This window comes from Prionailurus bengalensis, chromosome C1 (assembly GCF_016509475.1).
Source record: "Prionailurus bengalensis isolate Pbe53 chromosome C1, Fcat_Pben_1.1_paternal_pri, whole genome shotgun sequence".
Lineage (NCBI taxonomy): Eukaryota > Metazoa > Chordata > Mammalia > Carnivora > Felidae > Prionailurus > Prionailurus bengalensis.
In genome coordinates, this window is record NC_057345.1 from 126,869,034 (window position 1) to 126,892,209 (window position 23,176).

Genomic DNA, 23,176 nt, shown 5'->3' on the forward strand with positions numbered 1-23,176 from the left:
CTAAAATGCCACTCCATATTCCATGTGCCCTCAGTGAGCTAGTGCCCTAAGAGAATCCTTGACGATATGGCCCTGAGGGTATGAGGGAGGAACCTGGGGGCAGGGAGCTTTGTCAGGATGAGGTTCCCCACCACATTTCCGCACTTCGCCCTGTTCTCCCCTCCTGGCTTCCACCTCTCAGAAGCACCCGTAGTTATCATTCACCCAGCACACTGACAGGAGCAAGTTATCCCACTGAACACCCCCAGGATGTGGCTCACAAGCTTCCTGCCCACATCCCCCTCACCACGTCACCCGCCTCAGAAGTGGCAGCCAGACGGTGGTTGGGAAGTTGTTCCTGAAGGTTCTCCACATCAAATCCACTTCACACTAAACTGTGAAAACAGCAGCCTGTGAAGAGGCCCGTGCTAACTCAAAGACCAGCAGGGATAAGACATCCTATCTAACGTAAGTAGCAACCACAAGCCGGGTGTCTCTGGGCTTATAAGCGCACACAAATATCTTGAAGAAGATACGAGACACTGGCAACAAAGCTCATCCACAAGCAGCAGGATCTGGGGAAGAAAGAATTTAGGATGGGACAGAGATTTGCACTCTGTGTCTTTGGTCTCAGGAACTTTTATCATGGGCATATACTGTTTTTATCAATAAAAAGATCAACAAGCTACACAAAAGATCATTCTTCAAGCAGAATGTGAAGTGCGTGTTTACAGGACGTGGCACAAAAGACTTGGGCCTCACATATGACATTATCTAACGGAGGTGGGGCACAATGAGAAAAACTGCAATGAGGAAAATACATAGTGTGATGGATCACATTGCCTGTGGGGGATGGGTCCAGTCTGTGTGCCTGGTGAGGCTTCTTTGAGGGGTCAACCATGTCGAGATCGGTGGGAAGATGAACTTGCCTCAAAGACATGCTCTCCAGTCCTAAGGAAAGGTTGGGGTGTCTGAGAAAGGGGGGCAAAGGCCAAGTCAGGCCTGACCTTGCAGGCCACTGTCACTATTCAGATGTTACTCTCAGAAACCACTGGAGGGTGTCATGCCTTCCCCATCTCACAATATGTCAAATGAGAGATTGAGATTACCTAAGAAAGTTCTCAGACCTGTTTTGCTGGGTTTATAGAAGACGTGTGTAATCCACTCAAGGCCTCACAATTTACAAATAAAGAGAATTAAGTCCATTTATCCAATCATTTTTAAGGGACAAGAGTTCACACTAAAATCAGATACATTCTTTTCTAAATCCCCACATATAAAAAGAAAACCATCCCTTTCAAAAATTTTTTTCTAATTCTTAAATCTATTGATTCACTAAATTTTTGAGTGAGCTTTTTCTGGGATCTTAGTTTGGAGTACTTTTTTATTTAATGGAGCTAGGTATCTTAGGAAAGTTTTTCCCCTGAGAATGTTTCAAATATATCTTCATTCCCCACAGAACGTGTATTGAGTGACTCGAAATTAACTTGCACTCATTCAAACCTCAAAAAAGAGTCAGAATGCATTTTCCTAAATCATTCCGACAAAGACATCAATGATGTCAAAACCCTGAGTTTTGAAACACAACTTCTGTTCTCTTTCTAGCCTTACTATTAAAATAGACTTTTTTCAGTTTGTCCCTAACACGACTGGCATTTTCCGTGCTGCCTACCGATTATAAACAGAACCAATTTTAAAACCAAACTAGGGCTCTTTCTGCAATATTCAAGATGTATTACCATCTGGTCTTATATCGGCATTTTTAACGGGTCCAAAATCTCTTTATTACGAAGTATTATCACAAATGATCCATATCCCTTTCAAAGCACACATTCTTTTCAAGACACTTCCAAGTCACAAACTTTGAAAGCTCACTTAATTTTTCAAGCTATATCAGACATGAGAATGTCAACCATAGTTACGTACACAACTGATTTATCACAGATATAACTTGGTAATACTGACCAAAGCTAATCTTTTAGGAATTACTAACCTGAGAAAACACAGCATACCAGCATACCTGAGTACCTGGAAGCTTAACAGGAGGTGAAGGGTCTTTATTTGCAATGTACATCCTATGTAAAAGATATGAACCTTTCCAATAGACTGAGAAAAGAACCATCCCTAAAACTTACACAATCCATCATCACTTCCAAACACAAAAAAGACAAGAGCATTTCTTTAGAGGATGCTTAGCAAAAATCAGCACCCAGGATAAAATAGAAAATGGCAGGTAAGGAGATCAAGATGGGAATTCCAAGTGACTATGGTAGATGCCACTCCAAGACACTGCCCTTAGCAAGAGAATGGCCGTGATGAGGAACGGACTGTCCCAAAAATGTATCAACAGTTTGTAAAATAAATGAGATCTCAACCTGGTATTTAAATAAACCTTTAGATCACATTTGTCTTTTTCTAATAAATATTTTCCTTCCACCTGATTTTAAAAACAAAAAGAAAATGGGGCGCCTGGGTGGCCCACTCAGTTGGGCGTCCGACTTCGGCTCAGGTCATGATCTCATGTTTCGTGGCTTCGGACCCTGCATCAGGCTCTGTGCTGACAGCTCGGAGCCTGGGGCCTGCTTCGGATTCTGTGTCTCCCTCTCTCTCTGCCTCCCCGGCTCATGCTTTGTCTCTGTCTCTCAAAAATAAATTTAAAAAAAATTTTTTAATTAAAAAAAAGAAAGAAAAGTGTTGTTGTTTTTTTTTAATCTCTCTCAGGTCATTCATTCAACAATCTTGCGTACTGATTCCATACAAGAATGGATGCTCCTCCTTCTCCCAGAGTGGCAAGACATAATGATTACTAGCCTTCTTCTCATTGCCATGATTATCAGCCCCTGTCAACACACACCCACACACCCACACACACCCCCCCCCCCACACACACACACATGCAGAGACTTCTCTGCCATCTCAAAGCATCACAGGTAGTTATTCAACAGCAATTCTCTTTAAAAAGCCTAACTGTTCAATAGGGGCACCTGGGTGGCTCAGTTGGTTAAACATCTGACTTCAACTCAGGTCATGATCTCACAGTGAGTGAGTTCGAGCCCCATATCGGGCTCTGTGCCTACAGTTCAGAGCCTGGAGCCTGCTTGGGATTACGTGTCTCCCTCTCTCTCTGCTCCTCCCCAGCTTGCACTCTGTCTCACTCTCAAAAATAAATAAACATTAAAAAAATAATAAATAAATAAATAAAAATAAAGACTAACTGGTCCAACCTAACCATTTCGTTGGATAACGCAGGAGTTCACCAAGCTAACCTACCCCATTTCATCCCACATCTCTGTCAACCGCCTCCCTGGAAAATAAGAGTGGGGAGGGGATCAACGTTCTTGTGACAATTTTTTTTTTAATATAATGGGGCACCTGGAGGGCTCAGTCAGTTGGGTGTCCGACTTCAACTCAGGTCAGGATCTCACGGTTTGAGAGTTCAAGCCCTGCAACAGTCTCCCGGCTAACAGTGCAGAGCCCGTTTGGGCTTCTCTGTCTCTCCTTCTCAGCCCTTCACCTGCTTGTGTGCTCTCAAAATAAATAAATAATCCTGCTTTGGATTCTGTGTCTCCCTCTTTCTGCCCCTCTCCTGCTCACGTGAATGCACTCTCTCTTGTGTGCTCTCAAAAAAAAAAAAAAAGAAAGAAAAACATTAAAAAAATTTTTTTAAGTCTACCAACATGTAAATGTTGCTTTAAAAAGTGTTTTAAATATTTAATATTACAAATACATTTAGGAACCTAAAGGGTAAAAGGAACAACCCTAAACAATACAACCAGAGAGGAGCACAAAGCTTTAAAATATGAACTATAGGGGCTCCTGGGTGGCTCAGTTGGTTGGGTGTCCGACTTCGGCTCAGGTCATGATCTCGCGGTTTGTGGGTTCGAGCCCTGCGTCCGGATCTGTGCTGACAGCTCAGAGCCTGGAGCCTGCTTCAGATTCTGTGTCTCCTCCTCTCTCTGCCCCTCCCATGCTCATGCTTTGTCTGTATCTTTCTCTTAATAATATATAAATGTTAAGAAAGATAAATAAATAAAAATATGAAATATAAACGCACACGTGCGTGCACACACACACACACACACAATAAAGCTACTCTTCATAGTTAAAGTGGGGAAAAATAGAACTCCTACATTTTTTCATTTAACTTGAAACCAACTTGGGAATAAACTGAATGTATTACAGAAATTAACACAGATCATGATATGATAGGCCAATGCCAACATTTTATAGGCAAGAATTTAGAGGATTTAAATGAAATACTTGCTAAAGAGTTAAAATCGTTTTAGAAGAAAAAGAAAACCCTTTTCAAAAGCAACATTCTAATTCCATATGCATTATGCAACAGTCTCTTCCTATTCAAGGAAATGGAACAAAATTTTCAAGATAACCCAACTGATCAGGCATGACATATGAAACCAGAATTTCCTCATAGTTTTTCCTGGTTATGAGATTAAGGACATCAAATGTAGTATTATTCTCCCAAAGGAAAGGCTTGTTCAGTATTTCTTCACAGTCACGTCCCCATTCAAACACCCATATGATAAAATCAAAACAGCTCTATTAGGCACATGGACAAGTCTGAATAACTATTATTCTATTGGGAAATCACCACCCCTCCTACCATCTCTTTCTTTACATATGTAAATGATGGTGTGGATCCAGAACCCACCACCAGCCACCACAACCAAATTACCCTCCAGGGACCTCAAAGGGACTTGTTATTCTTGCTTTAGCATTTAAAAAAAAAAAAAAAAAAAAAGGAGGCAAGAGGAAGGAAGGAAGAGCTATTTTCAGGAATCAGAATTTCTCTTGATTAGATTTCTGGCTCACTGTAAATGTTTATACTCTGAAATGCATTACCCTCTGCTTCTAAATGTTTGGCTTTTTCTAGAGCCAAGATAAGGTACAGTGTTTCCAATATAAATTGCGTCAAGTAATATATGCCTAGTTTTGCAGGGAACATTTGGTCAAATTCTAATATTGCCTCCTGGGAGCCAACACCAACTTCCAGCAGCCAATCTGTGCAGAATAGAATTTTAAACACACACAGAGCAGACACAGCCCTTCCAGCAGACACAGCCCTTTCTTCTCCCACTGAGGAATGTCACATGAGACATCTTGCATGACACTTATCACTAAGAATATAGATCTTCCTGTTAAGGTAATGAATTAATCACAAAATGCACAAAGTACATTCCTCTCACCCCAGCATTAAAAAACATGGTGGTTTCTACCAAGGTTGAGATGAAGCTTAATGTCATTGCTTAAGCTTATAAACCACTGCACAATTAATAAGAATTAATAGCACATGCACATTTCTTCAGGCTGCAAATGTTAGCTGAGAAAATGCACGTCAGAGGGCTTTCTAACACCCAAACAGGATTATCCACAGACAGAAAGTAGATTATCCATAAGCAGTGTTCAATTATCTTAGTTTTTCTTGATTGTAATAAATGTTTTTGTTTGCATTGCCAGTGAAAACTTGACAAAGGACCTCCCATTTCTCTTTCATTAAAATGTGCACATGATTTTCATCCAAACCTTACACAGATATAAGGGGCAGAGAGAGGATGTACTGTAATATTGTACTCATCTGGTTGCATTAGGCTCAAAATACAAATCTCAAGGATCTAGATTTGTCACATGTCAGCCCAAGCTGAAGGCATCCACCAAGAGAGTATTTTCCCTATTCAAGCTGGCAGCCAGAATTCACTGCCACAAAGAGGCATACTGATGAGAGCCAAGGCTCCCAGTGTCCTCTCCATTTCTTCTTAACCACCTCTTCCCTCTGCAGAGAAGCCATTTTACTAATTTATAAGTACCCTCTCTTACCATCTACAAAAATTTACTCGTCAATAATAGTCAACTAAAAGCAAAAGCACATCCCACAGGAGTCAGAGAATAAAACACACAACAGCAGCACGGATCGATCAGCAGGACTCGGGCTACTTACTAAAGGCAGCCACCGCCAGGGCCAGGGTGACAATAATGGAGAACCAGGAGACCCACAACGCCTTCTTTCGGTAGTTCTGGGCTTCGTGAGGTTTGAGTCGAGTGCTGCTTTCTAGTAAGCCTGACAAAAACAAGGAGAAAAGGAAGTTAGACATTTCCTTATTAAGAAACCCACAGCCAGAGCTACACTTTCTTATCCAAGGATTGCAAACTGACAGCCTGTGGGCCAAGATGTGTTTTGTTTGGCCCACGCTGTGTTTTAACAATTAGGAGAGTTCACATGGAAATCAGACTCTCTGGCATCTCTTGAAAAATCATAGGCTCTAGCAATACGGGACATGGATTCTTGCAGTGTGACAGCACTTGTACACTTTAGAAGGAGCCCACAGACCCACTCACCCTATCGGTCATCCCCTGCCCTCATATTAACTCAGCTATGTAAGTGTTGCCCTAACAAGGCCCTTCAGTTAAGAAAACAGCACAATTAGCCCACATTCAACTGGGCATTCAGGCTCCTCAGCTGTAGGCATTGATTTGCATTGATCCACCAGCACCGCCCCAACTCGGTCAAAGAAACTTTTCCCAAAGAGTCACGAACCCCAAATACCTTCATTGCTCCCTTCAACAATTAATGGGAAGAGGAGGAGGATTTCTCTTTGATCACAACCAACAACGGTCATCAGGCCTACATTATAGGCCACGTTTTCTTCCCTTCTCTTTCTGCTCTATAGTATGCATCGCTTTGTACCAAAGCTATGTTAAACAACTCTCAGATTATTAAAGAAAGCTAAAACTGGAGGTCACTTTCTGGGCAGGCCATGTTTAAGAAAGATTTGATTTTGTCTCCGATGCTTTCAATGTTGAGGGTCCTTGACACCAACAGAAATTCATGATGTCTTAAGAGGCAAGGCTCAAGCTTCATTTGCCTTGGGTTGAGGACTAAAACATCTTGAGCATGATCCTGATTTATACTTTTTCTTCTTCTTTGGAAATAGATTGTATATGGCATCTCTTAGTTGCATGAAGAACCAAATTCAGTGACGCATTCTGTATCAATAGGAGCTTAGAACAACATCTCTGGCTGAATAGCCCACAATACACCTTTCAGAGGTGAAGCTTCATCCTACCAGCTCCAAACAATGAAGAAATAGGTGGTCAAAGCTTAGGCACCCATTTGTACAGTGTCTCATGGCATGCAACAGATCACACCTGGCACACCACGTAAAAGACATCATCCCATTTGACCAGTGGGGCACCACACAGCCTCTGGCTGCTGAATACTGCACCCTCTTCAAAAATTACAACAAAGACCCTGTTAAAACTTCTCAATTCCATTTACTACCCAGACTCAAGCACTTTGAACAAGTCCTTAAACAAAGCAAGAGGAAATGTCAAGGAGACCGCCCAATGAACCCAGCCTACAGCCCAGAGATTTTTAAATAATCAAAACCTGTAGATTTACATCAGAGCAAAAGGTAGAAGAGGTTGCAAAAGGTAGATATAAACACATCTCTATTACCTCACTGTAAAAATCTCCCCAAACCTTCTTTAATACATGTACCTGAATGAAAAAAGAAAAAACCTCTCTTCTCAAATTCTGCCTTAGGTACAAATGATTTCAAATTAAAATCCCTCGTCTATTTTTCTCCCTTTGTCTACTTTTCCCCTAGCTACCATACAACACCTTATTCTAATTTTCAACGACAATCACCCCAGTCTCCTGTTCTAGTCAACCTAGATCAAGCGAGTCCTACAGCCTCCCAATCATTTATTTTCCTTTTCCAGAAGGACATAAAAATTTTCCTTTCTTTCTGGACAATTGATTTTGAGGAGAAGTGAAGCTGTAACACTCACATACTGACTCAAATAAGCAGTTCATTTGCTACGTATTCTGACACCAACAATCTTAAGAGGCTTATCCACTGGGGGTAAAAACAAGGTTCCTTTTAGAGGATTTAATTTTCTAAGATAAAGGACAACGATCTGGGTTTTCCATTCTGCCGTATAACATTTATTTTTCCTTCCAAAGCCAGCTGTTTGCAACAATAGGACTGGTCCTGACCACACACACCTGCTACATGCTTCACCCCACAGCAAACCAGCACTCTGCTGAAGGAGTCAGCACTCTGCTGAAGGAGTCTCGGGGGTCGGCGCACGTGGGCTGCACTGCCCTAAGAGGGCACCTGAGTCCTCAAAGCAGCAGGACTGGAGATCCTTCCCCAGATCTGATCCTGTGTGTGTCCCCCACGAGAGATTTTCCATTTTAAAAATTAGGGGTGCCTGGGTGGCTCAGTTGGTTAAGCAACTGACTTCAGCTCAGGTCATGAGCCTGCAGCCCGTGGGTCTGAGTCCCATATCGGGCTCTGTGCTGAGAGCTCAGCGCCTGGAGCCTGCTTCAGATTTTGTGTCTGTCTGTCTGTCTCTCTCTCTCTCTCTCTGTTCCCCCCACACACACATACTCGTACTCTGTCTCTCAAAAATAAAAAAATTAACATTAAAAAACATTTTAATAAAAAAATAAAAATTGGAATAATTGTAATGCTAAGACTGTCCAAGAAGGCAGGTACTTCCCCATTTCCAACCTTTGTTTATCATCTCCTCCTACTGGTTTTCCCCGTAGAATGGAAAAACTTCTCCTCCTCCAAGGGGAGTATGATGACCTAGGAAGACCCATTAATGATCTGTCTACTTACAGGTGCCTCTACCTCTGCCCCCACACTGGCTGCACGCGAACTCACAAGCAGTGAGGAGGATTCCTAAAGTTTTCAGGATGCTGTGCTTCACAAGTAAAAGGCAGCCCAGCCTAGAGAAGCTAAGGCAGGCCGCTTATTGCATGTAGGGCTGTGTCCCTTGCTAAACATAGTTGGCCTCCACATGCAGATTTCCAATCTCACTCAGATTCCATATATTTGTAATCTGGGCCTGACGTTAGTAAGCTTAAGCATTGCATGAATGAAAGACTGATAACTTAGGATTTGAGAGGGAAATGCAAATATATGTGGTTAGGTTGAAGCCATTAGTCATTTCCATGCTAGTATGAATTAGTCCCAATTGCTTTCTCATAATAGTCACACTTGGATTTTCTGGAAAAATGGGGAATTTTTATTATATACAAAGGTAGTAAGAAATGCAGAAGCATGTAACACTCTAAGCCTACTTAGGATTTGGAGCCGAATGAAGGGAAAATACTTGTGTTAAGAAGAGTGGATATTAAAAGAATGGGGGTGGAAATCCCAAGATAAACTTAGCCTATTTGTGGGGTGTCTAACCCCAAAAGTCTTAGACCACAGAACTCTTGCTCCCTGACTGCAAGGCTCAACCAAAAGGCTCAAACCACTATCAGCTAGCTGGGTTTCTGGGAAGCAGCCCACATCACTTCTAAGGGGAAAATACCTCTAAAGTCCTAAAATACTGGCTAACAAAGCAAGCTTTTGATGGGAGTTAGACACAGTCTGCAACCAGGTCTAATAGCTCCAAAGGAAGTTAGGACAAGGACAAATACAGGTAACATGTCCAGGGTACCCACCCCCTCCCCCCACACACACACCCTATAGATATTTAGGCCTAGAAAAAAGCAAGCCAGGCATGATGGAGAGATGCACAGCAGGCGAGTGCTTCGGCTTCCTCCTCCCCGAACCCTCTCACCATTAGGGAAAAGGTAGCTGCAATCGAACTGTTCCCAAGGGATACAAAAATCGATATGGGAAAGATGCAGCCCCTTAAGAAGAAATAACACAAACACAAAAAATTACAATAAACCTCCCCAGGTAACCTGGTCTATTTAATAAAAATGATTCATCCATCATTAACTCTTTCCTGTCAGCAATAGGTCAAACAAAAGAATGTCACACTGACTTTCAGCTTTCAATGCCACACGGCACTGGGTTCTTTGGAGGACAGGGTCCATCCTAACAGAGAGGCTGTGTGTGATATACAGTGCTTTCACACAGTGACAGTTTATAAACAGTGAATGCTTTCATGCTATAATATAATGGAAAATGAAATTCACTTGACCAGTGAAAAAGAACCCTAAGATTTAATTCACAAGGGCTTGTTACACTTGAGCACGAGCTACAAAATAATGCTAAATATTAACTCGCCCTGGCACTTTTTTCTCCTCCTGCCGTTTTGTGGGGTGGGGAGAAATAGGCCAGCTTTTACAAATGACCTGCAATGCTACAAAAATAAGCTCAGCCCAGACTTCTTCTGTTGCTCTTCCACACAAAATGTTTAAATCCTACAATATTAGTTGCAGAGAGGGAAAGGTAAGTAACGTGCCCCATAATAAAACCGATGGGTTTTGTCGGGTGCTGGTGATGTCACCCACCTTCGGCTCTGTCACAGTAACTAGTTGTGTCGGAACAGGGGGGAGAGGAACCGCAACACACGTTATGACTGGAACAGCCCCAGCTCTCCCGGAGCAATCCCGGCCGGTTCTCTGGGATTGCTGTTTCCATGTCATTCTATCTCACATGCCACAGTTTAAAATTTCTAAGAGGAAAAAGATCGTGCATCCGAACACTAAACCGGAATAAAAATGTACAGGAGATACTAAGAATAGGACGGAAAACCTGCTAAGACGAAAATATAAAAATCCGCCACAGCCAACAAAACAAGGCTTCCAAGAAAAGGGGGTGGAGTGGCGATGATCCGGCTCCCCCTGAAAAGGGCCTGGCTGCAAGAATGCCGCTTCGGCCACTAACCGGTTTTAGCCCAACCACTGAGTCTTTTTTGAGGGGGCCGAGCTGAATTTGGATTAAGAAGCAGAGAATATAGACGTGGCCAAGAAAACGGCTCCCTCCGGGCGGAAAGGAAACGAAGCAGGGAGGGAAAGAGGGATGGAGGAGAAGAGGCACGGGAATGAACAACGGAGTCTCTCCGGTTTCGTGCGGGCAACTCAAAGGGGGCATCGGCTGTGTGTCGGGAAGTTAGGGTTGGCCTCCCAGGAAAGGACGTTCTCGGGATTCCAGGCCAGTGTCTCAGGAGGGGCTGGGGACGTGCGCTCCAGAAAGCACCAGGTTTCAGTGGCATCCATCCAGAGGAAGTTGGTGGTCCAAGCACAAGTGCCCCGGTCCTCTGCTCCCATCACCGGGGCAGCGATCCGTGGTAAACTGGATCCCCTGTAAGTGGGGGCCGGGGGCCGCCGGACTTGCCTCGCCAGGACAGCCAGCTAGGCTCTATGGACCAGCTCCCCGAGGCTAACCCCGCAGACGGAAGTTCTCCCGCGGAGCCGCCGGGGGTCGAAGGGGGCTTGGAAGGAGGATGCACCGAGCTCAGGACCCTCCGAGCTGAGCCGGGCCCGCAGTCCCCCGGGAGCACGGGGCTCCACAAGCAAAAAAACGCCCCCCGCAAACTTTTCCAGCGGGCTGGCCGAGAGGAGAGCACGGGCCCGCGCGAGGTCGGCCCGGAGGCTGCCCGGTTCTGGGGCTCCGGGGAAGGAGCGGCTGCCCGGGCGGCGCCGGCCCCGGGAGGTGGGGCTGCCGCGCTCCGCGCCCTCGCGGGGAAGTCCCGGCCACGCGCCCCCGAGCGCCCCGAGGCGCCGAGCACCGCGCCCCGCCAACCTGCGAGTCGGGAGAGGCGCGCCCGGAGCAGCGGCTCCGCTCCGCGCCTCGCCTCGCCTCGCCGGCCGGCCGGGAGAAAGGGGCCGTGCCGGCGTGCGCTCACCTCGATCCTCCAGCCCGTCGCTGAATTGGCCGCTCTCGCTGATCCGCAGCTGCCGCTCCTCGTCGGGCTTGGGCGGCTCTCGCGCTGGGTAGTTCTGCGGGCCCGGGCCGGGGGCGGCGGCCGAGGGCTCGTGGCCCCGGGGCGGCGCTGGGACCGCGGGGCCCGGGGGGCTGCGGCGCTCGCTGCCCGCGGCCGGCTCCATGGCGCGAGGCGGCGGGGACTCGAGTCAGAAGTGCGAGGCGCCGCGGCTCAGGACCGGCAGAGGGACGGACCGACCGCTCGCGGAGGGAGGACGGGCGCCGAGGAGCGGAGGTGCGCCGGCAGCAGGCAGGGCGGGGGTGTTGGAGAGCCGCGCGGCTAGCGCGGCGGGTGGCAGAGGCTAGGGCAGCGCGTCGCCGCCGCGCTCCGCCCACGGGGGCAGGTGCGGGCTGCAGGGACCCGCCCCAAGGCCCCGGCGCCCGAGCCCGAGCCCCGAGGCCGGTGGGGAGGGAGGGATCCTGCGGAGCCCGGCGCCCGGAGGCTCGCGGGAACTGCTGGGAGGGGGGGAGGAGGGGGGCTGACGAGGGTGTGACGGGAGACCGGCCCCACCCGCGCCGAGGGATGGTGCCCGGAGGGGACGCGCTCGGACCCGGTTCCCCAGCCGTCCGGGAAGGTGGCGGCCGCGTTCGCGCAGGAGAGCGGGCAGCGCCCTAATTTGACGTCCTTTCTCCTCCTGAGCTGCACTAGCTTCCGAGGCTGTGCAGGGTCTCCACCTGGGTTACCATCATCACCGCCCATCGCGGGAAAACGAGATTCACCTGCCGCCAAGCCCTCCCGGCTCTGGCTTTCCTCTAAGGAGCTTTGATTGCCCTCCCAATTTTTCTCTCCAGCTACTTAAGGGAACCGGGCAACCTTGGAACCACTCGAGCTCTAGAAGATATTTCGATGCCAAGGCGCCCCCATTGCGACTATCCCTGGGCCTTTGTCCTGGCTAGTCCCCTGCCAGCTCGCTATTTCCTCTCGCGGTATCCAAATCTTGCCATTTCTTCAAGACTCGGACGGAAGCCTCCCTCCTGCAAGAAGCCTCCCCTGACTGTCCTGGAGCAGCCGACCGCGCGGAGCCCGCACCCTCGAGCGGTCGGGCTAGTCTGCCCAACGAGGCAACCACCTTGCCCACGCCAAGGCCCACGCCAGCTCTCTTGGAGCTCCGGGAGGTGCAGGGGGCAGGGGGCGGGGAGCGGGGAGCTGTTGGGGACCGGCCGTTTATTAGATTAAGCTTGAATTGAACGGTATCAACATCAAAACTCCAGAGTCTAGATTTCATCTGTAGATGAACATCAGACTTCAAATTTAATGAGTCCCTTAAAATGTCAGTTCCTCACTTAAAGCCTGCCTACTTTTTTGAAGAAGCACGCTTTTTTGAAGAGTAACCAGTTTCCTTTCTCATTTTCATTTTGCCTACAACCGAAATCAGAGTGGAATTTAAATGTCTTTGTGGTGCAGTGGACACTAGAAACGGGAAGAATGTCTCGTTTTACTTTGTGTTGTCGGGTTGGAATGAGAAAATCTTAGTTGACCTTGGCCAACTCACTTTACCTTTTTTAACTTTTTTTAATGTGTATTTATTTTTGAGAGAGAGAGAGAGAGAGAGAGAGAGAGAGAGACCGAGCGCTAGCGGGGGTTGGGCAGAGAGAGAGGGAAACAGAATCTGAAGCAGGCTCCAGGCTCTGAGCCCTCAGCACAGGGCCAGACCCTGGGCTCGAACTCACCAACAGCTGGATCATGACTTGAGCCAAAGTCGGAGCCTTAACCTACTGAGGCACCCAGGCGCCCCTACTCACTTTCCCTTTTTAACCACTAATTTCTTTACAGACTGAAAGGGTTGGACTAGGTCATTTCAAATGTCCTTTCTTGATAGGGAAAGAGGGAGCAAGGGAAGTAAGAAAAAATGAAAAGGAAAATCACTGCTTGGATTAAAAAAAAAAAATGAATACTTATACCCACCAGTCCTGGTCCTGTCCTGGAGACAGACAAGCCTTCAGATACTGCAGACACCTTCCCCCACCTCGTTCGTTGCTCGTGCTCACCTAAACTTTTTCCCCTCTAGGTTATCCCCACTTGATCCCTCTTGTCAGTGGCTCTCAAACAGTAGAATCACGGAGAGGAGACTTTAAGAACAAAAATACGCAGGGCTCTGCTGCTGCTGCTGCTGCTGCTGGAAATCTGATATCATAGGTGATGAAATTGGTCTTGTCTGGGATCTTAGCTTGGGTATTTTTTAAGCTCCTTTCCCATTCTAAGAATCACTTGGGAAGTTATTTATTTGTTTAAATGCTGATTCTGTACAGCTCCTCAAGATTCTGACTTAATGGATTCTGGGGTCTGGCTAGGAATCTTCGTTTGCATATCACACACACATACACACATACATATCCTGGTGTAGATTGTTCCGGGACCACATTGTAATTCTCATTACCTTACCACCCTCTACAATGTGGACTGTAGCTCTGCCCCTGCATGCATGCACACACCCCTGCTCGCTCGCTCGCGCTCTCTCGCGCACTCTCTCTCTCCTTCCTCCCCCCACAAGGTTTGTGTTCTCTCAAAGGAGCATGTAGCATTGTTCTTTCTTCTGGTTCCTCAATTGATTCTCTACTTCAGCACCTCTGAAATGTGAATGTGCAGGTGCATACCTGGGCTTCGTGTTAAAAGGCAGATTCTAACAGTTGGTTTGGGATGGAGGCTGAGAGTCCTTGCAAACCTCCAGGTGCTGCTGAGTTGCTGATCTGAAGACCACACTTTGAGAAGTAAGAATCTAGGAGTTATTTATTATTCATGGAATAAATATATTTTCCTTCAAGTTCCAGCTGCCCTAGTTCACTAAGCCATTCTTGTCTCCTCCGGAAAGATTTCTCTGACTCCAGCTCCCCCTGGGTGCTCCTTTTTGTGAACTATAACTGTTTAATAATTCACTGCGTATTTCAAGTGTGAGGCAGGAAATGTGGTGTTTGTCTGATCCTCATTTCCACTCACCCACCCACATCTACCTGGATGCCAAGGACACAGTGTTCCCCTAATCTCTACTGATTGGGAGGTAATATTAGCTTACATTCTTGGAGGACATACCGCGTGCCAGGCACCTTGCTAAGTGTTTTACGTGCATTGTCTCCGTTACTCAACTACTACTATCCTTTACAAAGGAAGAAATCAAGGCAAGTCTCCTGTTTAAACTCTATAACCACAGCCCACAGTGGTACCGCCCCCTAGGGGATATTTTGGAAACTTGCAGGTGCTTTAATTTGTTACCCCAATGAAGGGCAGAGCTAGGCTGTGGCATTTAGTAGAGGAGGGTCAGGGATACTGGGGTCCTGCCCTGCACAGAACGTTGCAGCACAATGAAGATTATTAGTGTCCCACATGGCTTTTATATGTCAGGCTGGACATTTGGGTTAGTTAAAATGTGCTTCTAATTACATTAGAATCCTAACTCTGTTTTACATATAAACACAAAATATTTTGCACCACACTGAATTTTCTGTAAATGCAACTGTATACGTCCAGGGAAAATCGCACTTTGCTCACTGTTTTGGAAAAGCAGGACACTGAAGCCAGTTCCACTCATGGCCTCTGAGTCAGCAATCAATACATCTGTGCCAGTCGAATGTATAACTGCCACACGGGCCCAGTAATTCCATGTGTGTACATGAATATTTTTATTTAGTTCTTATTTCAAAATGCCAAAAAAGGTGTCAATGATATTCCAGAGTCTTGTCTTAAATTATAAGTAGGTGCAAATACCTCACTACTTCCCTTTGACTTGTGAGGCAATTCTGACTAAGCATCTATAAAAGCAAATACACATTAGACTTTTTTGGCTTTATTTTTACTCCTCCTTTATTATGATTATGTCATTATATTGATGTATAAGTGTTAGCTATGAAATCCATTTCTTGACCACCTAGTGAATAATACAAAATAACCATTCTCAAAAGGGAGCCCTAAGTATCACAGCCAAGAGGAGCCTAAGAAGACACAACTAAATGTAACACGGTATTCTGGAAAGGATCCCAGAACAGGAAAAAACATTACGTAAAAACTAGGAGTATCTAACTAAAGCATGGGCTTTAGTTAGTAATGATATATCAATTATGGTTCGTTAGTTGTAGCAAATTTATCATACTAATGTAAGATGTCAACAATAGGGGAAGCTGGGTGCAGCATGTATAGGAAGTCTCTGTACCATCCTCTCAATTTTTCTGCAAATCTAAAACTGTCCTAAAAAATAAATTCTACTTAAAAAAAAAAAAAAGGTAAAGTGGCAAGAGGATAGAGGGAGATCGGAAGGCTTGAGTCTAGAAGGTAGACATCCTAACCTTGAACTATGAATGCCCATTACAGAAGAGAGACCATGGAAAAACAAAGTATATGAGGTACTTGGAGACTCTAATACGGTCATCCAAAGAGAAATGTTCACCAACAATGGCAAGAAAGATAGAACAGGACAAGAATTAAACTAATATTTGTAATATTAAGCCTCTTCCACTGGCTTTTACCAGAATGTATTCTTAGTATCTTTAAGGATTTAAGAAATTTTACAAATTTTGTGAAATCTCAAATTTTCAAATCACCAGGCTTCCACCAGGACATTTGGGAAAGGCACATTTGGGTAAGAGCTTATAGACATATAACTTGACTGTTGAAAGATGAGAAGTTAAGTGATGGCTTCTTTTTTATTCTTATCTATTCTTTTTTGTAATTTCAGTAAATGTCTTTAGATCCCTAATCCTAGAAATACACACAGAGAAGAAAAGCCAAGAAGCTGAAGGAAACAAATGAGGCAGGAAGGGCCTCAGCTGGCACGGAAGTCACAGTTAATCTTGCTGGAGCCACCTGCTGAGGGTCATGAGTCCTAAAATGCTCCACTAAGAGTCCACTTAGTCACCACAACCCTATAAAGCACGTATTATCAGCATCCCTTCGTTGAAGATAAGGAAACTGAAGCTCAGGTTACATACCATTACCAGCGGACCCAGCAGTGGAGCTCCAAGGACAGTGCCCCTAACCACTGTGCTACAAGGCCACTATGGAAGAATCCAAAGATGACCAAGAGGATGGCTTCTATACCTGATTACCCTACATCATATTTTAGATTAAAGTATACTGTTTTTATTTCGTTTGCATGTAGACTTTGGAAACCCAACTACAAACATATTATTCACCTTTTTGAAGTCTTGGAGAAATGAACATGACATTTAGAGCTACTTACTGCGCCTTACAGTAAACTGTCCCATGACAGAGTATCTAAACTGAGCGTCAGAGTCAACCCAGAACAGCATTTGTATAGAAGGACCCTAAGATGTTTTCTTGGAAAGTGAGAAGTGTCTGTATGTATGCTTGCCTGTAGGTGTGACTGTTAAACTATAAACTCCCTTCCCCATACAAAAATTATAAATGAGGGCATTAGTATGGAACATTTGGAGAAACACCGTATCAGTAGGAAGCATTATGAAGAGGTTTGGTGTACAAAATATTGTAATATTAAGACATACAAAAGAATTGTTAAGTGCTAGTTCCGCCTTAAAGGGACTCACATTCTAAACAGGATGGTACAGTCCTGCACCCCGCCCACCTTAGCCATGTGCTTTCTCCAAGTGTGTCTCCACTCAGTCTGCATGTTACAATCACCAATTTGTCCTGCTTTGTAGGGGATAATTCCTGGTTTTAGCACTGAAAAATCTGAGTCCTGGGAAACCCCCTCAGTGGGTCACCTTACTGGGATGCTTCTAAATATCCTGCTGCCCAAACCAATCCCCTGCCCAGTTGAATCAGGCTGTCAGGTTTCCCTGGCACATCCAGCCCTCATTGTACGATCCCGACTGCCAAAGTCCGCCTGGCCCAAATCCTCTGGGCTCTTCAGACCACTGAGTGGCAGCAAGCAATCCTTCCCTTCAGGGGGGCGCTGGGCTTCACATGCTGGCAGATGGAGCCCAGCACCACTCACAGTGTTTCCGGACCTGGTAGCAGTGCGTCAGCACACATGTGATGGTGAGGATAGCCAGAACCACGATGGAGAATATCACCAAGGCGGTGATGGCCCGCTTTTTCTGGTTGGCAGCCACCACGGCCAGGAAGGTTTTGGAAGGAACTCCCCCACCCCACCCCACCCCACCCCCAAAAGCCCACAGGAAGGTGATTCCATTGTGCAGCCAAGGGTGAGAAAGCACTGCTCAAAGACAGTGCTTCTCCACTTGAATGTGCACAAGAACCACCTGGGGATCTTGGTAAAAAGCACATTTCAGCTAAGTAGGTCTGGGGTAGGGCGTGATTTTCTGCATTTCTAACAAGCTCCCAGGTGACACCAGTGTTGCTGGTGCACAGACCACCCTCTGGATGGCAAGGGTGTGGCATGCACTAGCATTTCTACTTTGAAAGAAACTCCAATATTGTTGAGAAGGGGGGAATGTGGGGGCAAAATTAACAAAAAGGAAAAATCACATAAAATATAAGTAACTCATGATATACAATACAGAGAGTGAGCAGGTTCTAAGATAATACTCCTCTTCTGAATTTCTCAATGCTCAACATACACAGTGGGCATTCAACACATAGAAAAGGGTAACTGGAAATGTGTCGTGGGGGTGAGTGCTAACAGTGGTTTGCAGGGCTGGGAGAGCATTCCAGGAAAGGCCAATGGTGAGCATGAATATTCTGTGAGAACATTAGCTAAAACTTTGTATAAATGCACAAATCCACAAAATGGTTACTCCTGGGGGAAGAAGGGGATTGGGATTGGGTTGGGGCATGTAGAAAGGGCTTCTGGGTGCCTGCTTCTAGTTCTTGACTCAGGCAGCATTTACTCTATAATAATTTATTAAGTCACACATTTGATTGGTGTGGTTTTCAGTGTCCATGTTTTATTTTACAATAAAAGTGTTGATAAGAAATTCTATCCAGAACAGTCACATAAATTGCGAGGGCAAAGTCTTCCCTGGCTAAAGCAGTTTGTACAGAACCCAGTCAGAGGTTGCTAGGGGAGACTGCATGTGCAGGGCTAATGAGTCATCTCACTCAGCTCAATGGAATGTCAAAGATATGAAGAGTAGTAGAGCATTAAGAAGAATAAAGTTAGCTGAACCTGATAGGGGGAAAGGGAGTTATATAAGCTTTAAAATACTGTTATATTTTCTTTGCTCATGTGAAAAATAAAGTTATGGTATCTACTCTCCCCTGATTCTCCTCCTACCCTTCTGACCTTTTCAGCACCGTGAACCCATGAATCCAACTGTCCCTGACATTCTCCAACTGAGTAAGCCCCCCTAATTCAACGTGTCCAAAAGCAGAATTCATTATCTTTCCCCCACCAAACATGTGCATCTTCGATCTCCCAGTACTAGCAAATTGCAGCACCATCCACTCTGTCATTTTGGGACAGAATCCTAGCAATACTTCCTCTTCACTCTTCCTCATCCCTTCCAAGCAGCAGGTGAGTAACTTCTGTTGATTCTACCTTCTCAACACCCCTGTTATATCATCCCACCTCTCAACTATGTTGCTATTATTTTATGGCAGAACCCACGCACTCTCGCCTGTATTATGGCAGTCATCTCCTGGCCAGTCTGTCTTCCTCTGGTCCAGCTCCCCCAGCATCCTCCACACTCCAGTGACAGTGCTTTCATCCAGAAATCACTTTAGCCATGCTGCTCTTCATTCTTCAGGAGTGAAGCCTTAAATCTTTCAGGTTAGTAGGGAACCTATATCCTGTCACCTCTCTCTCCTACTGTACTGACCTCTCCCCTTCCTTCTAGCCCCTATCTCTCCAAATGGGCAAATTTTCTTTAGCTCCCCAAGTTTTCCTGGATAATTCATTTATGCCTCTATGCTTCTGCCCTTGCTATTACCTCTTCCTGGAAGTATCTTGTGGGCTCTCTCTCAACCCCAGCCTAATGCAGGTACACCCCAGTACCTTCTGGTCTTTCAAGAGTTGAGTTCTTTACAAGTCTTTGCTGATATATCTATCTACTAAGGGGTTCTGATTGGTCTCTCTGCTTCTCTCCTACTATTTATATCCTAATAACACTTTATTTCTCTAAATGTGTTTATATATCAACTTCTTTCTGCCTTATGGGAAATTTCTCAAGGCAAGAACACAGTATATTTATCCTAGTATTTCAGGCATTTATCACCATGCATGCAGAGAGTTAAAGAGGCATGGGGAGTGTTGAATGAATACATGAAATAACTCTTGGGGCACCTGGATGACTCCATCAGTTCAAGTGTCCAACTCTTGGTTTCAGCTCAGGCATGATCTTGAAGTTTCGTAAGCTCCATGTTGGGCTCTCTGTTGGTAACACAGAGCCTGATTAGGATTCTCTTTCTCTCTCCCTCTCTCTCTGCTCTCCCCAACTTGGGCTGTCTCTGTCTCTCTCAAAATAGATAAATAAACTTAAAAAAAAAAACTCTTAGTTACTGCCATATCATGCCTTAGATAACTGAGTTGACCAGATTGTTTGTGACTGATTTCACAGCCAGCCAATGAGGCAGTTCCCAAAAATTTCATCTCCCTCCAATGCCCCTGCATCAACAGGAAAAGAAAGAGAAATCCATGTTCTACCTTTTTAAATTGCTAAAATGGGAGAACTGACAGGAAAAAAATATATAATTTGTACCACCCTCTTAAAGACGGCTGACAACCCCTCCCATCTAGCTCTCAATGGCAGATGCTGTTGAGATTACATGGTTTTAAACTTGGTGGTTCCTCTTCCCAAAGCCTGCACTATTTTATGTAAATATTTTGTTGAGGTTTCACATACATGTAGAAGAGTACACAAATCTTAAGGTTAAAGCTCAATTTTCACAAAGTGAACATGGAACCACTTCAATAAACAGAATACTATCAGTCACCCAAAAGCTCCCCTACTGTCCCATTCAATCACTAAACCCCCACATCAAGGGTAGACTGAAACAATCCCAACATTGCTTTGATACAAAACTATTTTGTGAAAAGTTTATGCATTTTTATGTTTTATATACCAAAAAAAGTAAAATATGTTCATGGTAAAAATTTGAAACTAAACAGAGGCGCAAAAATGTAGAAAGAGTTAGCAAGAATTTCCCCACATTAACCCTCTGGCCAAATACATACATGTACAAATACCCCATTCCCAAGGTTTAACACTTATAATGGTTTGGTGTATGTATCAGTGAAGACTATTTAACAAATAAGAGATAATTCTAGGGGCACCTGGATGCCTCAGTTGGTTAAGCGGCCGACTTCAGCTCAGGTCGTGATCTCATAGTTTGTGAGTTCGAGCCCTGCGTCAGGCTCTGTGCTGATAGCTCGGAGCCTGGAGCCTGTTTCGGATTCTGTGTCTCCATCTCTCTTCCTCCCCTGCTCGCACTCTGTCTCTCTCTCTGAAAAATAAAGACTAAAAAAAAAGAGATAATTCTACTCAAAATGGATAGAACAATAGTATAACATATTGACTCATAATTTATTTAATCATTTTCTGAATGAATGAATATTTAGGTTGTTTGCAATGTTTTGCTGCTACAAATAATGCCATATCCACCATTTCATTTTGAAATGTAAAGTTATTCTGAAAGTCCAGAGGTAGGGAGGTTTTAGGATTTGTTTTCAGCCATAAAAATATGTCACCAAAGACTCGGTTTCTATCTCCTTGCTCTGCCTTCCAAGATACCAGCTTCATCCTATGCCTATCTCCCTTCATGATTGAAACATAACTGCCAACAGGGCCACATGCTTCATCAGAGGGAAGTAGTGAGGGAAAGGAAAGAGAAGAGAGAGAGAAACTCAACAACCATGGGGTGAACATCCTAGTTTTCATTCTGATTGGACCAAATATGGCCATGTGCTGATTTATGAACCAACTATTGAGGCTTGGGGAATGCCATGTATTGATTAAATCAGTTCCCATTCCTGAATCGATCTGTGTGGCAGGAATTATCCTATTTACTTCTTGAACAGGGCCAACCTCTGGAGTTGGGCATGGAGTCATTTCTACCCAAAGTGAGTAAATAGCTACTACACAATAGGCTATGGTTGGAATGGATGCTGGGAAGGCCACCATTTTATTCACTACAGTGAATATTCTTTGAGACTTTTTTTTTTTGTCTAAACATAGATAGATCGATAGATTCAAGTTTTAACTAAAATTAGATCACGTTATCCTGTAATTCACACTATTCTGCAACTTTATTTACATATAAATCTACCTTGGCTTTTAAAATTGTAGAGTCTTCCATCATATGGGTAAATAATAATCTATGTAACCATTCCCCTGACAAACATTTAAGGTGTTTTAAATATTTCTCTTACAGGGGCACCTGGGTGGCTCAGTTCATGGAGAGCCAGCACTGTAGCTAGATACACAAACTCTGATCAGAACTCCCAGCCTTGGGAGCACCTGGGGGGCTCAGTTGGTTAAGTTTTTGACTCTTGATTTCAACTCAGGTCATGACTCACCATTTGTGAGATTGAGCCCAGTGCATTGGGCTCTGTGATGAGAGAATGGAGCCTGCTTGGGATTCTCTCTCTCCCTCTCACTCTCTGCCCTTCCCCCACTCATGCATGTGCACTCTCTCTCTGTCTCTCTCAAAATAAAGTTTAAAAAAATGTAAACATTTCTCCTACAAAAATTCTATGATGATCATTTCTTTCTGAACATCTTAAACAGACAATATAATTTTTGAAAAAGATATTTTCAAATGATTTTATTATATCCTAAAATTCATGAACACAAGAGGACAGAATATTCTTTAAAAGTTAGGTAAGGACATTTCTATTGGTCATTATCCAAAGAATGATTCCCTTTCCTTTTACCATTTTGTTTAATATATATGTGTATACACACTCACACACACACATGCATATATATATATATATATATATATATGCATACACATACTATACTTCCTCTGTCAAGGGGGTAGTAAATATTTCATTATTGCTTTAGATTGAAAGGAAATAAAAGCTAGTTGCAGAAACAGAATTCGGATTTGGAGATGTGGAAATGTTATTTGGCCAAGGAGAAACCTGAAATTGATGGAATCAGAGGATTGAAATGAAGCCCAGCGGCCACCCAGCTGTTCCCTTGCCTTCACCCTGGAATTCATTCAAACACCCAGAAACTTAGCTAGAAAGCCTCCTGGGAGCAATTTGGAGCTGTAATACAAAATATGTGACTCAAAGAGCGTTCATGAAGCAACCTTCCCATTGCATTCAACCATGAGCACAATTCTTTATTTTCTCCCCTCCGTAATATTTTTCTAGTTTTCATCATAACTCTTGTCCCTTTTATCCATCTCCTTGACAGAGAGTTGATTCAGTCTCTGAATGAGGGTTCTAGTCTTTGCACGCTCCTTTCTGATATCTAGTCTAAAATCCCCCTCGTCTGTTCAGGCCTGTGTTCTCTCACCCTGTCCTTGATAGAAAGACTCCATTTATGTGCTTTCTTTTCTTGTGGGTGTCAAAACCTTCTGCCCTATTATCCCTTTCCAGCTCTGACCCTTTCTAACCCCCAGTACCTCAGAATGTGATTGTGTTTGTAGATCTGACCTTTAAAGAGGTGATTAGGGTAAAATG

At 44.6% G+C, this 23,176-nt stretch overlaps 1 protein-coding gene across 1 annotated transcript in view; it reads right to left on the reverse strand.

Moving 5' to 3' along the window:
• TMEM163 (transmembrane protein 163) overlaps positions 1 to 11,918 on the reverse strand; it is a 246,713-nt gene extending 234,795 nt beyond the window's left edge. The window contains exons 1-2 of the mRNA XM_043573266.1: positions 11,596 to 11,918; positions 5,933 to 6,052 (exon numbers count right to left, since the gene is read on the reverse strand). Coding sequence (XP_043429201.1) covers positions 5,933 to 6,052; positions 11,596 to 11,797 — 322 coding nt within the window. The 5' untranslated portion in view covers positions 11,798 to 11,918. The remainder of the gene's footprint in view (positions 1 to 5,932; positions 6,053 to 11,595) is intronic.
• Between the last annotated feature and the right edge of the window lie 11,258 nt (positions 11,919 to 23,176).